The sequence below is a fragment of the Passer domesticus genome, chromosome 2 (assembly GCF_036417665.1).
Source record: "Passer domesticus isolate bPasDom1 chromosome 2, bPasDom1.hap1, whole genome shotgun sequence".
Taxonomy (NCBI): Eukaryota; Metazoa; Chordata; class Aves; order Passeriformes; family Passeridae; genus Passer; species Passer domesticus.
In genome coordinates this window covers 61,525,230-61,542,116 of record NC_087475.1, presented here as the reverse complement: position 1 = coordinate 61,542,116, position 16,887 = coordinate 61,525,230, and the positions used below count along the sequence as shown (strand labels likewise).

Here is a 16,887-nt window from a genome sequence, read left to right as displayed (position 1 = left end):
AGCACTTTTCTTATTTTCTTAATTCTTTCACCCTCAAGATTAAAATTTCCTCTGCTCATTTTTATTATTACATGAATACAGTAATTTTTAAAATATTGATTAGAGAAAAAAAGCCACTTCTTTGTTAGCATTTTTAAAGAACAGTATCTGTAAAAGTGTTGCAACAGTCCTTTTTCTCAATTAAGAAAAAGAAGTAGAACCTCTAAAAGAGATTTATTATTTGATTGATCGTATTTAACTGAGACAGCAGTTACTGGCAAACACAAAGTATCAGAAAAATTCACCTCCTCACAAACCAAAATAGGTGAATAAGATGTTAAGTGGCTTTTTATGAATTTTGAAAATATCTGAGAATTGCTACTATTTTTGATCAAAGTTATACTACATTTTACTATGATGGCTTTCTTCCTAGTCAACTCAACTGAAGTCCATCCATCAGAGATGTCTTTGCAGAGCCACATCTTCTCTTTCCTGTCTCCCCTTATACATATACCAAGTCAGTGTTATCATGGCTGGTGGTAGAAGAATGCAACCCAAAATGCAGAGGAAGAAAGGGCCCTTTGCTTCAAAGAGGTGACCTGCAGAAACAGGTCTCAATGGGCCAGATTAACTAGCAACTGTCAAAATATCATTTAGAAGCTATGTAAGGTTCCTGTTCTCCAAAGAGATGCTGTCAAGTAAAATAAACCTTAAATTGTCAGGCTTTGATATTATTGTAACCGTGTGGTCTCTTCCAAATTCCCAATATTCATTTCAGTAATGTGATGTGACATCGTTGTAGGAAAAGTCCAAAATGCTTAATGCTGCAATTTACCTGGGACAGATCTGGGTAACAGGGGAGTAGAGAATGTACTGCAACATAAGTATGAGTGAGGGAAGAGAGAAACATCTGGCCATGTCAGGCAAGTGGGAATTACAAATGAGCAAATAGATGGACTCTTGCATTTAGAGCTGGAGATGAACTGAACAGAACAAGTGCAAAGGTAAAAGAGGAGGGTAGAAAGAGAAGGGTAGGAAGATTGGCCAAAAGTGGGAAACTAGTCTTGGATCTTTGCAGCCCCTGGATCACTGTTCAAGGGGGTTTTCTGCAGCCATGAGGTCCAGATCAATTATCCCAAGCTGGTCGCTAGAGTCAGTGATCACTGGTAAGACTGTAACAAGTAATCTACATCTTTATTCCTTGAACTGGCTAGAACAGCTAGACTAAATAGTCTTTTTAAATGTTTTTAATTAAAACTCAGTTTTTGAGAGCATGATTAAAAGGGAAGAGCCAATACTGATCCACAGTCTAGAAAGTTTGGAACTTCCAGAAACTTAAACCAGAGGTTTTCAGGCCTGTCTAGGCCTTTAAATAAAATGTGAGATATCATGGGACTCATCATAATGCCACAGAAATTGGCAGCACTGCTCTCTGGGGCATTCTTAGTCCTCTGCAGAGCCAGCATTTGCCTACGACTTTTTGTTACTAGTCCCTGCTGGACAATAATAGGTCCTCTCTTTCCCTGCACCTTCTGTGGTATTTGCAAAGAGACGTGCTTCATTACACAAGAAATAATAAGCCTTCATAAATTACTGGTGAGCCACAGGTGTAGTAAACATAAGAAAGGGCAGTGATATTGCTGATGTCTGCTAAGCAGGGAGAAATTTCGTAAACTGAGAAAAATCTCGTCAGAGAAACACTTCGGTTTCACAAATGTGAAAGTCTGTCCTGAATGGGAATAATAAAATTGTAATTAATAGACTCAGAGAATCATAGCATAGCTTGTATTGGAAGAGGCCTTAAATATCATCTAGTTCCAGCCTGGTCTTGAACACTGCCAGGGATGGGGCATCCACAGATTCTCTGGGCAACCTATGCCAGTGCCTCAATATCCTCGCAGTAAGGAATTTCTTCTTAGTATCTTACCTAGACCTGCTCTCAGTTTGAAGCTATTCTTCCTTGTCCCTTCACTACATGCCCTTGTAAGTAGTCATACTCCAGCTTTCTTGGAGGCTCCCTTCATTTCTTTTTCTTTCTTTCTCTTTCTTTCTTTCTTTCTTTCTTTCTTTCTTTCTTTCTTTCTTTCTTTCTTTCTTTCTTTCTTTCTTTCTTTCTTTCTGTGCCTCCTTCCGTTTACTAATTGTTTGCCACCAAGTTTTATGTGAATAGGAAAATAATTCTCATGATTATTCAAACATCTGGTATCATCATGAATGTAACTGGTATAATGAGCTTCTCTGCATTGAACATAGGCTGCATGGTAAGGAAAGGACTTTGAAGCAACTGCACCTGAATTAAACAGGTTTCACAAAAGAGTAAATCTCCCTCCCAGTGTGCAGGGCCTAACTCCCACCAACATTAATGACAATAAACCCTTCTCATATAGGATAATTAGTGCCCTCAGAGTTTAAATTTGCAGATACCAAGGCATTCAAATGAAGTGTGCTTAGCACTTGAAAATAATGTGGAAATTTCTTCATTGTTTGGTTGCATTATGTCTGAAGGGGGAAAAGAAAAAAAACTGTTCATAGCTAAGTTAGCTTGTAATTGCTCCAAATTATGTATTTTATGCCATGCAAATTTTGTTTCTAGAGTTTATTCATGATACTTAGCTAGCTATTTTCAAATTGTAAGCAAAGTGTGGTTTGTTTTTTTTTTTTAAACTCAAGTGACACAGTGTATTTTTGCAGGAATGAGGGAGAACTATGGAACAGGTATTTTTTAAAGAATGCATTACAGGAAGAAGGCTGCTTTTAACTGCTTATATCAGACATATTTCTGTGCACTTGTCATTGACATCTGAGCACTATGATGCCTTGAAAGGCTACCTAGAACAGAGGCTAGACAGTGTTAAAGGAATAAAGTAGATATTTATTAAAAGGATACACCTTGGGCAGTGCAAGAGCCTGGCTGTGGCTCCAGCCAAGGTGGACACCGGGTCTTGAGTTTTCACACTTTTATAAGTTTTGTTCCATTTACATATTGGGGTTAACTGTCCAATTACAGCTTGAGATTATGAAGTCACATCCTCCCAGATTTCTCTCCTCACTTCACTGTTTTTTACACTTTTTGGGCCTGAAGCTGCAACGGTGTCCTTGGTTCTCAGGCTGGAAAAGGATTGTTTTGTCTGACTAAACTGTGAAAATAACTTGCTAACACTTTATATGAAGTTCAGAGTTATGTACTAATGCAGTACAGAATATGAAAGATATCAAAGCTAAAACTTGAGGCATCACTACGCTGGTGATCAGGTATTTGGTAAGTGTCCATAAAGAAAAGCAAGTGTTCTCTGGGACTCAAGACTATGGACCAAAACTGCTTTAGACATTGGATGACTCAGGATCCTGATATTGTGAAGTGGGCTCAAGAAGATGCCTCAAAGTGACCAAGGTGTACTTGTCAAGTCTTCCTCTTTCAGAAAGCTTCTTGCAGAATACAGAGAGAAGGGTCAGCTTGGTGCTAGAGATGTTGGTTATCACCTGTCAAGCTGCTCTGTGTGTCCCTTCACCTCAGAGGTCATACAGCTTGTCATCTGCAATGAGGGTTGTGCCTTCCTTCCCACCACCTCGCACAACTCCTCCAAACTTGACCTTCCCACACCTCCTAAAGTGTGGGGCTACTGACTGACACATACACCCCATCACTGAGTGATCATAATGGGACTCTCAGACTCTAGCACAAAATTAAATTTTCAGTGGGCTGGAGAACTAAGCACAGCTTTACAGGGTAAAAATGAATGAGGGTCCAGTGGTCCTATCTAGTTATAATAGAATTACAGATTGGTTTAGACTGGAAAGGACCTTAATTATCCTCTAATGATGCTCTAGTTACAATTTCCCTGCCATGAGCAGGGCTGCCACTCACTTTATCTCCTACAACCATCCAAACTGTACTTCTGCAAAGACTGTCTTCCTTATTAATGAAAAATGCCATTATTGTATAACTTACTGTTTTCAACAGCATCAAAACACAGTTCATGTCCTTCCAGATCCTCCAGAAACATTTTTCCTTGCTGATTTTCCCCTGCTTGTGCTGCTTCACAGTTCACCTATTTGAAAAACAAGCAGGCTAGCTGGAGGCCAGGGATAACTTCTATTGTTTGTATTTATAGTTGTGAACTTTGTGTCCTTTTTTTCCTCCAGTCATATTTGTTTAGTCCCTCAAGCTGAAAACTCTTTGAAGAAGTCACTGTGTCTTGCAAGATGGCTTTTTTGACATTGAAAATGCTCTGCAATGGGAGTGATGAATCAAATTACCTTAATATCCATTATTTTGACATGTTTTGATGCTTCTCTTTTTTGCTGTTATCAAGACAAACATTATATCATTTAAACCTTCATTTTCAAGTCAGGAAATTAGGATAATGGCTTTAGTAGAACTGAGATGGCAGAAAGGTTTGGGAGTAGGCTCTTTCTCTGTTTTCATCTGTCTCACTATATCAATACATCAGCTACAGTTCAAAAACCCTGAAAAATTCTGCTGGTTAGACCATAGTCTGGTCAAACATCACAGAAGTTCTGAGTTTTATGATCTATTTCTGTACAAATATAGAATCTATTGGAAATATAAACTACAGAAGATCTGCGAGGAGGACATACGGAAAATCTTTACTCTAAATTTACAGGCAGGTTTTCTGTTGTTGTTTTTAGTGTTTGTCATTTTTTTCAGATACTACTTTCAGATTACTTCAGGCTCTCGAGATAACCTACTGCTTATGCTTTTCAGCTCAGTGTGTCCTCAGTATGCAAATAAGTAGATTGTCATTAGCATTAACTGTAATGCTATTAGGGCACCATCTAATGAGAAATCCACAATGCAGGTGTGACTAGTAGAAACGATAGAAAATCTTGAATTCTCCCTAATGTCCTCAATAAAGAAATGCATTCAGAGATGTGGGGTGTTGGCTTTATTTCCTGGCCACTATGACATGATGTGGGTCATGAAATACTACAATTAGCCCATATCACCTGTGAGGGTTTACTCTGCTTTGGCTCCTGTGGGCGTTGATATGTATTAGTTTAAATGCAGTCACTGAGTACCTGCTGAAAATGGAAAGCACAGATCAGTGCTTCAAAAAGAAGACACTCTTCTAACTATCCAAGGTAGACACCCTAGAAAAATAAAATTAATTTCTTTTAAGCTTTTAAGATGCCCATCAATGAATATATCCTTGGGTTTCAGTGGCTTTCTAACCAGCCAGTCATTTCCTGTATTAAAGAGGGTGTCTTTTTGATTTGGATCTGGTCTGGATCCACTAAATGGAGTCTGTCTTGCTGCTGAGGCTGTTGCCAAATTGAATATAGCACTTCTGCCTCAGCACAAAAAAATCACACTAACCTCTTGGAAGTCTTTGAAATATCAGTGCAAAGGTTTCCCTCACCTATATATGTCTAATCTTCCTTCAGCTGCTTCTCTGAGGCTGGCAGGTATCATTTTGCATCCCTCAGTGAAAATGCTGTAAAGAGAATATTGAGCTGTTTTCCAGCTGTGTTTGTTTAGGTAGGAATATTTTCTTCTACTTGCTGCACAGGCAGCTATTTGGGATTGTTGTCAGTTTTCCTTTGATATAGATTTCTTGTATATAGTTCTTTTGTAAATGTTTTCAGCATTCACTGTCTTTTATCCAAAGATTTTTTTTTTAGTGTGCCTCAGAGAGGGATTTTGTAGATGAGTATCTGAACTACCAAATGTAAATTTGCTTGAGATGAGATGAACAAAATATTTTTTCAACTAAAACTACATTCATCAGCTTTGTCAATGAACTCTTAGCAAAATTTATGAAAAAATTGAAAAAAAATTACTTTTTAAAATGCAGATTCTTTTTCCCCCAAAATTCTTCTCTATTTTAAATTTAATATTCAATCAAGTGCCTTTGTCTATATTTTAAATAATAAATTGCATATAATTGTATATAATGATTGTAAATGAAATATTTAAAATAAATCATAGGATATTTTTAGAATAGAATAGATGTTTTGCTTGGAATAAAAAGAGACATTGATATGAATTCAGAGTTATTTTAATCTTGGTGCGCTAAAACATAAATATCTTAAATTTATAGTTATGTTAGGTCAACACAAAGAATGTGTCTGATTTTGTTTAAAGCATTTACCCAATGCTGAATGAGCTGGACACCCTGAGGTCTGTCAGATGTCTTCCTTTTGTCTTATTCTCCTTTTCTGTTAACCATTCTGTCCACACATGTTAGGAACCAACTATTTGCAGCTTTAAATTAAATAGCAAAGTATATAACATTAAGTTAATGTCATATCATTTATGGACTCTTATCTGTAATTAATTCATTTAAAAGCTTGTGGCCATTCAATTATGTGTTACACTGCTACTATATGTGTTGCATCTTCCTTATTTAAGAACATATTTCTGCCTTGGACCCTGTTGCTATTTGCTGTGCTATGAGTGGTTAGGGTGATCACCCAAGTGTATAATAATGTTGATAAGGCTCTGTACACCTGAGGGAATCCTGCCTATCAGAAATGTATCTCTCCTGTATTCTTATTCTCTCATTTTAGGTGGTTTGGGATGTTTTCATTTTGTCTTAAAATAGGTTGCAACATCTTCCATGCACAGCCTTTGTCTTCTGGTGTACAGAAAAGAACATGGCACCAACCTCAGCTGGAACTTCTTTGTAGCACTGCAATGTAATTATTGTTACACAGGTTTCAATATTACATATTATATATATTTTTTAATATAGGATTCAGAGGTGCATCTCTGTTATTGAACAGTAAAAACCTGCATTGCATTCCTACAGGGTAAATGGACAGTTACCTTCATTGCTCCTGTGTTTTGTGATTTGTTTCGTTGCGATTAGTTATTTTTTAAACTCTAATAGGTTCATCACATAAAGGTTACTTGCTTTTGTGAGATGTTGTGGCTCTTTTCATTTCTCCTATTTTGCTGACCCTGTAGCAGACATCTCTTGCTGTCTGTAACCCCCCACTTAATAGCCTGAACTCACCTAGGAGTACAGAAAGGAGAAGAAGTTCTCCAATTAGGCTGTAGTGAGGCACAGAAAATAGTCAAGCAGCCTTTCCAGATAAGGCAGTCTGAACCTCAGCTCGATCTGGGTCCCTTTCAGTGGGGGAGTACACAGGCCTCACGCCCCCACTTGTACAGCAGCTCTCAGAAGTTTTTGGAGAGCTGGAATAGATGAAGAGCAGCAGGTGAACTACTGCTCTCAAGTCGCTGTGGAAACTTGAGTACATCTCTGATGGTGTCTATTCCTGTTCTCAGGGAGCTGAAGGGTAGGCAGTTTCTTGCTAGAATTTGGTGTTATATTAAAAAAAAACCAAACCAAACAAAAAAAATAAAAAGAGAAACAAAAAAAAACCCACAACCAAAAAAAAACCCCAAAACAAAACAAAAAACCAACCAAACAAACAAAAATCAACAAAAAACAAACAAACAAAAAAACCCCCAACAAACTAAAGGCATGAATTTTGTGAGAGTCTAATTGGTAGAAGTAAGAGAGTACAAATGACAGTGACAGAGAGACTTTCCACTTTCCACTACAGGGGCTGTAGTGGCACAACAAGGGGAAACAGTTATAAACTGAAAGAGGGTAGGTTTAGATTGGATGTAAGGAAGAAATATTTTAGGATGAGGATGGTGAGACAATTGCACAGGTTGTACTAAATAATCTTTAGAAATCCATTCCAACACATACTATTTAATTTTGACTTGAGATTTTTTTTTCTTGGACAGATGTTTCTGTTTGCTGGGCCTCTTATTTTTTTTTAATCCTTTCTTTTATTATAGCTTGTTGGCTCTTATAAAATAAAAACTAAAAAAAAGTACTTCATCCTCTTATTTGCCCATTGGACTCATTAGTACAATTTCTTGAGGGTAAATTTTGTCATGGAAGGATGATTACATGCTTTTCAGAACAACTTAATTTGATATAACAATACTGTAACTCTTGCTAAATCTTGCAGAGATTCTGCAAAATATCCAAATTGAGCAGAGTAACCAGTTCTTGTCTGTATTTGAATAGTGGCTGACTGTACTTCATTTTGAATAATGCATTTGCACTTCTTTAAAATTAGCAAAAATTATCTGAAATGAAGGTAGATTTGTCCTACCAAGGATAAAACATTTTTATTGCTAATGAAATATTGTGACATTCTACCTAATTGCTGGTATAATTTCACAAATGTGCTGAATCATGTTATCATGGGGAACAGGGGACTCTTTATCTGCAGAAGGTCTAGTCAAGAGGTGCCTAGTATTAAATGGAGTTAATATGCAATTTCATATAATTTGGAGTTTAACCATACTGCTGTTGTAGGTGGGCAAAAAAGAATTCTGTGATACCAAGCCTGAAATCATTTAATCAGGAATGTAAATCATTTATGTGGTTCAGTTACCAAATGTTGATAGAACCGGCCATAGTAGATTGTTGTTTTTTAATTACAGCTGCTCTGTAATGTTGTTGTGTCACCAGGTTCCAAGAAAGAAAATAGCATGGTATGGCAGTTTGCTGTGCCAAATGGCCACTGCTCCTGCCAAATATAAATACTACCAGGAGTGTGTTCTTCTATAGGATGATAGCCACATCCCTAATTAATGAATGTCACCTTTCCCTATATGTATTTATGTTCGGATAATTTATTTAAATAATGTTCCTACTACATGCTTTATAGCCTTCTGCCTTTTGCTACACAAATTTTAGCTTATATTGCAAACTGTGCAAGTCATTTGGCAAATGTAATTTCCATCCCTGCATACTAATCGATTTCTTCACAAACACCTGCTATCAGTTATGATAATAAAAATGCCATTCTAAATTGAAAAGGGGCCAAATGGAGCTTCCTAAGGAAATGACTTAAGTGTCTTTCAATGCCTTTAATGTAGTAATGTTCTTGTAGTGCCAACACTTTTTTTCAGCATTTGCATTTTATATAATTTTTTTCTATTACACCATTTTTCTGTCTGAATGGTTCCTCACAACTGTTGCTGTGAAGTAGTTCATAGCAAGACTGGAGTGAAATTTCTATTTCCTCTCTCATGGGACTAAATCCAGCAACTTTACATTGGGAAAATTCCTTAGCACAGACCTGATTGGAACATCTGGCCACTGTGCAAGTATAAATACTAAATGGCTGTATCAGTTCCTATAACATCAACAGGAAAATGTTGTAAAGTTGGTGAGTGCCTTGCCCTTGGACTGCATGCCAGCTTCTTCCTAAAATATAAGCCTAAATTTAGCAGCCAGATTGCAAGTAGCATTTGAATTATCCAGGGTCACTTTATGGCTTCTTCCATCCCAGGAAATAACCTCCCAGCAACAATCCTTGCCAGAACCTAATCATTTTCAGCTCTGCTGGGTCTTGTCTCAGCTCCGAAATGTCTCCCTGGCATTCAGCTGTATTGTCATCTCTCCAGACAATGCCCTCTGCATTATTTGAAAAGAAACAATCCATTTCACTGATTTTTTTTCACATTTTCATTTTCTCTTAGCTCTAGCCGCCCAAGCATATGCGCTGAAGGAAGAGAACGATAGTCTCCGATGGCAGCTGGATGCTTACAGAAATGAAGTGGAGCTCCTGAAGCAGGAGAAAGGACAGCTCTTTCGAACAGAAGAGAGCCTTACGAAGGACCAGCAGCTGCAGTTCCTACAGCAGACAATGCAGGGCATGCAGCAGGTATTGCTAAGGAGGAAAAGAACAGGTCTTCTATTTTAGGAAGTGGTACCATGGGGTTCTGCTGTACTCAAGATTATTCATTAATGTCTGATTTCTTTTCAGAAAATCATAGGGACTTAGATGGGGGGAAAAGGAGGAGAGTTTGGGGATATATTTAGGCATAGTCATTTTAGAAATTCATAAAATGCATTGATCATCCAAGAAAACTCTTTATGCATTTGCTAGTTATGAGCAAATTGTTCTGTTTCTCTTCTCACTTAATCCAACTGGCCTGATATTGTACAATTTTTTTTTTTAATTGTCTAATGTATCATAATCAATGCTCTGTGGTGTGATGTTTTCGTTTGCATTCATCTGCATCTTTTTTTCTGCTATTGTTTGAGAATGACTGAGACATCAGCGTGTCCAGACTACCCTCCTTAACTTGCAAATTGTTAGCAACATCAGTGCTATTTCCTGAGCTATTATCATTTATGCTGACCCATGGATGTAACCTTTTCATTCAGACAGTTTTTAAGTGGTTTAGTGCAGCAAAAAAGCTTTTTCTCTGACACCAGTCAACGAGAAGCTGCACTGTGTTCCTGCAGGGGCAAGGGGTGTCAGTTTATCATAATTATTATCCCTTATTTGTTAGTGTGCTCCTGACACTGTGCTGGGTGAGTCCTGGCAAGCACATCCAGCCTGCTCCCACTGTGTTGTCTGACATGTCCAGTGACACACGAGCAGCCCTGGCCCAGCGTGCATGTGGGCAGCATCTTCCCTGCCCAGGCACTTGTGTTCAGCTGGTACGTGGCAGAACACAAGGGCAGTGGCTCAGCACAGCACTGGGCTGTGCTCCCAGCTGCAGTGGAGCTTCTCATGCCAGCACTGCATAGGTTAAGTTTGCTTCCTTCATCTGTAGCATCGCTCACACTCCTCTGTCACCCCCGGTTATTAGATTCCAGAAGGGGACAAGTTGTACCCACTTCCAGACTGTACTAAGCTGCTTTTGTATGGCAAAACCCAGGAGATACTCATTTACATTTGAGCTGCCTTGTTGGGTTAGGAATTGCACGACTGTCCTGGTGCCTATGAATCCAGCAAGTCTGCAAATCCCAGCTAACACCCAATAACAGAGCACAAGGCAACCCTGCACACATATTGATATCAACACAAGCCCCGTTAAGCCTGCAATTTTTTAGAAAATCAGGGTGATTTATTGTATGGTGGAATAATTCTGACCAAAATACTTTAAAAGTTGAAAATAAGTAATTGATAATTCTGGAATGAAATCTTTCCCAGACTTCAGAATTAAGTCATTACTCAGAAACACTTAATGTTTCTGTGTACTTTAGATAAGCTTGAGGTCTGTTCATGATCTTATCCTTATATAAATGGATAGTGAAATACCACTGGTTTTAATAAATTTAACACCATATGTAAAGATTGTGCTGTATTTAATCCTGGTGCTAATTCTCCATTAGAATTAGTGAAAAGGAGGCATAAAATTCTACTAAATAAAAATTCTGGAGCCCTAGCACCCATTTGACATTATTATAATTTTCTGTCTGGGGTTTGGATGAAGTATAATCAAGTCTGTAGAATATAAATAGATTTGTATTGAACTTCAAGCAAATGTTAATAATGCAAATCAATAACAGAGTTACTGACTTATCTCTCTGTTCAGCTGGCCATGGACACTGCAGTCCCTACTCCTCTGAGAGTTTCTGTGTTCGTGACAGTTTTGCTGTGAGGTTCTCAATTTTTCTAGTTTGCCGTCTCAGGGTCAGACCCACTTGCTCCCAATGGGATATAATTAGAGATGGCCCAAGGAGCTGGAGAAGACACTGCAGATAATCCAGTCTGACAATATGCTGAGGAGAGCAGCAACACAGAAGCACGGGAGGTGAAGTTCAGAATATTTGGTGGGAAATTATCAGTCAGTTAAGCAGCTGGATGATGGTTTTGGATTTCAGTAATTAGCCACAGTCATGACATCCCATAACCTTTGTGATTTTCATGCAGTTAATGCATGAATATGTAGAAATAAACCTTTGATTTAGGTAGACTCAGTTTTATCTCAGCTTGGTTTTGTAAATGTTGAGAGATGACAACCTTAGCTGAAATCCGTCAGTGTAGCAGGTGCTCAGCATCTATGGAAATCAGTCTCACTATGAAATATTAAATATATATCCAGGACTTGAGTATAAATAATTTAACAAGAAGACCTGTATTCCCTTTTATCCTTTTGTATATATTAAAATTAATTTCAGACAAGTAAACAGAATGCCACTGAATTCCTGAACCCTTCATACATGTCAGCATTGAAAAACATATTTCTCCTTCTTCTTTTCTCCTCATTCTCCCCTACTCTTTCATGCACTTCTTCTAATTCTAAAAACCAGAGAACAAGTGATTTGAGCTGCAGCCTGAAAAGCAGATTTATCTGAGAGAAATTGGATGTATTTTCAGAATCAAGACATTTTCTGTAAACATATTTGGTGCCAAACAATAGCAAATAACACACCACCGATATATTTTTAATATACTTCTACCATCTGGATGTTTTTCAGGATTCTTCCCTGTGTTTGCAGGACTGATGAAATGAATGTTTATTTTCTCTTCCATCACTCCCACTGATCTGAAGTAGCATCAGGAAAATCACACAGATGTTTGCTTATGAAGTGTACCTTATGGGCAGTAGTAGCAACCTCCTTATTTGCTGTGTCTAAAAAAAGAAAATCCTTTGGACTAATGACATTGAACTTATGGGGTTTTAGTCAACTTCCTCCATAAAACTGTGTCACAGTTTAATTTCATACCCACTGTGAGATCTCAAACAAATGGAAATAATGTCTTGTATCCATGGTAACAAATGAGATACACTTTACCTGATTTTGAGATGGAAATTGAATTAACTTGTCACTGCTGCATAGGTGGTATTGCCTTCAATTTATTTCTATATGAGAACGCATATACCAAGATGATCACTTTTTGAATGGCTCTTTTTCCAGCAGTGTTTGGCATGCTCTAAAAAAAGTCTGTGATCACAAGAAAGGATGTTTTAGTTGTAACTATTTTTGCAACACTTCGCAGCACAGCTGTAAGAATTTTTTTAATCTTGCCTCTTTATCTGAAATGTTTCATCAGATACATGACTATAGGTAATGCAGAAAATATCACCTAGAAGTGTTGCTTAATGGTTGAAATTATAAGCCTCAATTTTCAGTGGGTATATAATTTTTCCAAATTTTAACCATTTAGTTTTAGCATATTACATGTGGAATAGCAGGCAGAATTCTTTTGAAAAAAATCCTCAACATAATCTTTCAGCCATTCCAAGAACAAAGCATTAAAAATATACTTTTATTGTATATTGTCCATCAAATATAATTCTTGAAGAAATGCACTTGCCACCTTTATTTACCACCTTGCTTTGAAACCAAGGCTCAGAATTTGACAGTGAGTCTCTATTGAATTAATGATGTGGTTCCCAGATCCTTTATACAATCTGTTTGAAACTGATAGTGTTAGCAAGCCTTTGAAAAAAATGTCAGTTTTCCACAAAGGAGATGACACTCATTAGCATGTGTTAGAGTAAATTTTAGATTTTTACTGGTCATCAAGGATTGTTCATGAACCACTTCCACCTCAGTGCAATGTTTTAAGCCTCAGGTTAATCCCGAGTCTACAGAGCACATGTCCTTTAGCATGACTCTAATTTAACAAGTTAGCTCTACCTTTTTTGTCAAGCTTAACTGGCCAAGATGTGGGGCCATGCTTGTACAGCCGCGCTGATTCCTGAACTGATACATTTGCCAGTGGGCTGGTGGTTGTGCATGGTGCTTCACTGCATCATGTAAATGTAGGATAATGTTCTTTCATAACTCCCTGAGCATGATGGGCTGAATTTAGCTCCTGCAGGCAAGGGTGTCATCCACAAATCCTCATTTAAATTGTGCTTCCATCTATGTTAAGTCCAGGAAAGGTAGTGCCTACAGTTCTGCTATTGCACATGCTGGGGTGTGTCTGAGACAAATATTTAAGAGACACCTCTTTGTCCCATCCCCTGAGGGGCCTGAATCACTGGCTGGGCTTGGGATCATACTCCTAACACACAGTGACAGCACAGGCTCCCCTTTGCTGGCAGGGGGGCATTAAAACCCAGCCACGGGGTTATTGCAGCAGCAGGGGATGCGCTGCAGTGCCTCTTTTAAAATTAGTGCTCAGGCTGGAAAGCCAGAACAAAGGGAACAGTCATGTGTGGTGGGTGTAGGGCTGACATAAAGGCTGACACACTGCTGTGAGTGCCACCAACTCAGCTCAGCATGTCTCAGCAGGAGACTGAACATATTCTGGCCCTGCTGATGACCCAGATGGGTGTTACTCTGATGCAGTGTGATAAGAGTCCACTTTTGTCTTCTCTTCTTTTTCTCTCTGGACAATACCAATTTAATGTGAATTGCAATGCAGATTGTGAACCTGGACGCTCAGAAGTCAGGATCTGCCAGAATCACTGCCTGTGCATTTTGCTTTGTATACCTGAGAGACCCTTCCCCATTTGGTGCTGCAGGCAGAGAGTACATAGTTAATCATCACCTGTTCAATACCTTCCTGTCCTTGCTGTTCAATATGCAGCTCAAGGTCTTTCTGCAAAGGCCACATTGCTCCTGACATTTTCTGCCTACTGAGGACTTTCTTTTGTAGTTCACTAATCATTTAACATGTAAAATAAATAGCACATGCATCTGAGACTGATACACCTCTTTAAAGAGCTGTGATAAATGCCAGATGATTAGCAATCACAAAATCACAGAATCATTTAGGTGATAAAGGACCTTTAAGATCATCAAATCCAACAATTAACTCAGTATTGCCCAGTCCACCACTAAGCCATGTCCCTAAGAACGGCCTGTTTATATCTTTTAAATACCTCCAGGGATGGTGACTCCACCAATTCTCTGGACAGCCTGTTCCAAAGCTTGACAAACCTTTTTGTGGAGAAATGTTTCCTAATATCCAGCCCTACACCTCATTTCAGGCTTTCAGTGTTCATGCAGGACTGTTTTGTCTGTGTTATGCCTCACTTTTGTGGTTGGCAGGGCAGGAATTGCAGCTCCCTCTTTGCACTCATTGCTCCCTCAAAGGAGGGTGGTCAGGGTACATCTTTGGTGGTGCAGACTGTGGGGAGCACACATTTTCTACAGTACCATCACTGGGAGACAGATTACAACCCTGTTATCTAATTGAGGTGTCACAAGAGGCATCTATCAGCTTTTTCAGCAAGACTGTGTACCTGTAAAATATTGTAACTCTTCTGAGTAGAAAATCCAAAGGCAACTATTGTTGGCCTCACTATGCTGCCTTTGAAATTAATTGGATTTCTACCATCCCCATCCATTAGAGTAGAGCCAATCCATTTTCAGATGGAGCTAGCAGTTTTTTCTACAAGCAAAGATGGCACTTCTCAGGTCTTTCCTTCCCTTTTTTTCATAGCTTTTTCTCATACAAGCAGTAGAACTGAATAGTCCCATGGTCCACACTCTTTCAGTGGGAGCAGGGACAAAAAGAACATTTCTGTGCAGGAGGTTGTAACAGACAGTAGGGCAGGGCATTGTGAGGCTTTTTTTCCTCATCAGTCTTTTAACCAATCTACCACCTATTAAGTTCCAATAAGCCTCAGCTGGCACTGAGGTCTGCAGGTCTCAGATGCTTCACATGTGTTGTTAACTGTCACAGCCATTCCTTTCTGTCACATACAAATGTTCTGAAATGTCAGAAGCCACAGACACAGATGCTGGTGCCTGAAAATTGCTGAATCTGGTGCTGTGTATGTGCCATGGCCATTATAACAATGATATACCTTTAAATGTACAGGTTCTAGTAGCAGTTTAGTGCTGAAATTAAGATCATTGTTGAATAGATGAAGCATATTATGGCTATATGTATTAATATAGCCTAAGTGCAGAGGAGATTTGTAGCCTTTTTTTATTCCATCTACCTCTTGCTCACCAAACATGTATTAAATATGCAACCCAACCAATGTACTTGTCCACAACTATAAACTGATTCTTCTCCAAAGCAGCATTAAATAAGAATAAATACAAGAGATAAAAAAATATCCCTTTTATTTGCACTTTACCTGGTAAATAAACAGATCAGAATAATTATGTTGGAAATGTTTTTAATTGCAGTATGTATTCCAGTTAGATATTTTTTCTTTTTTTTCCCTGCAAAAGTGGCACTGGAGTAGTAATGGCAGTACTAATGACCTTAAAGGGAATGGATACAAGTTGAGTGGGAGGGACTGGACCCAACATCCAGATGTTCACTTCCATGCCTGTTCCTTCTCTCACCCAGTGGCTGATATTTGAAAACCGATTAAGAAATATATGATCTCCCAGGAGAGGGAGAAATGTTCCCATAAATGTTGTCTTAGTTCACTTGTGCTTTTCAGGGCTCTGTACAGTCCAATCCATGTTTAAACTTCCAGAAAACACTTACTCTTTTGATTATATTAAAAAAAAAAAAGGAGCAGCTGGCAATTAAGTGCTATTTATTTACCAGATCTCAGACAAGCCAAATGGCTTCTCTTCACTGTTTAACAACCTTTCTTTATTGAAAGTAGTGTTTGATTTCCCACTTCTGCAACCACCACTTCAATAATATTAGGGGAGTGTAAATAAGGGCCCACAGATACTTTAGGCACCATATTCCAACAGCTGTTCTAGTTCTAAGATGGAGGAGAGTAGCATCTTTTTTCCTGCTAGTGCTGGTAAAGCTAGATTGAGATTGGCAGCAAGAATAAACCCTTCATAGAGAAATAATTGGGTTCACACGTTTTATTTACAATATGAAATAATAAACTAATATGTTCATTAAGATGGTTGTATAGTCTAGTGGTGGTAAAGGACAAATCTTTTAAGTTTTACAGTCCAGTGATCTTACATGAATTTTTAAAAGATCCTAAATACTAGCATTGGCTTGCTGATTAGAATTTCCAATTGTGTTTGATGCTATCAGTGCTAAGAACTCTGTTTCCATTACTAGGAATTGTGTTTCAGTGGAAATTACACTGGGTAAATTGATTCTCTTCCATAATATTGTTCTTCTAATTAAATTTTTATTCCCCATCAAAAGAAATAAAATATTTTTTCTTGAATAGGATATCAAAATTTAAAAGATCCGTTTAGGTTTGTTGAGAAAAGGCATGCTGTATCATGCTCATTTTCAGTCCCATGGAAGAAGAGATGGGATCACACT

General features: G+C 38.2%; 1 protein-coding gene across 10 annotated transcripts in view; it reads left to right on the top strand.

The window, feature by feature from the left end:
- ENOX1 (ecto-NOX disulfide-thiol exchanger 1) overlaps nt 1–16,887 on the top strand; it is a 356,911-nt gene that overhangs the window by 304,159 nt on the left and 35,865 nt on the right. For all 10 annotated transcript variants that reach the window (XM_064408720.1, XM_064408719.1, XM_064408714.1 and 7 more), the window contains one exon: nt 9,461–9,645. In XM_064408720.1, coding sequence (XP_064264790.1) covers nt 9,461–9,645 — 185 coding nt within the window. The remainder of the gene's footprint in view (nt 1–9,460; nt 9,646–16,887) is intronic.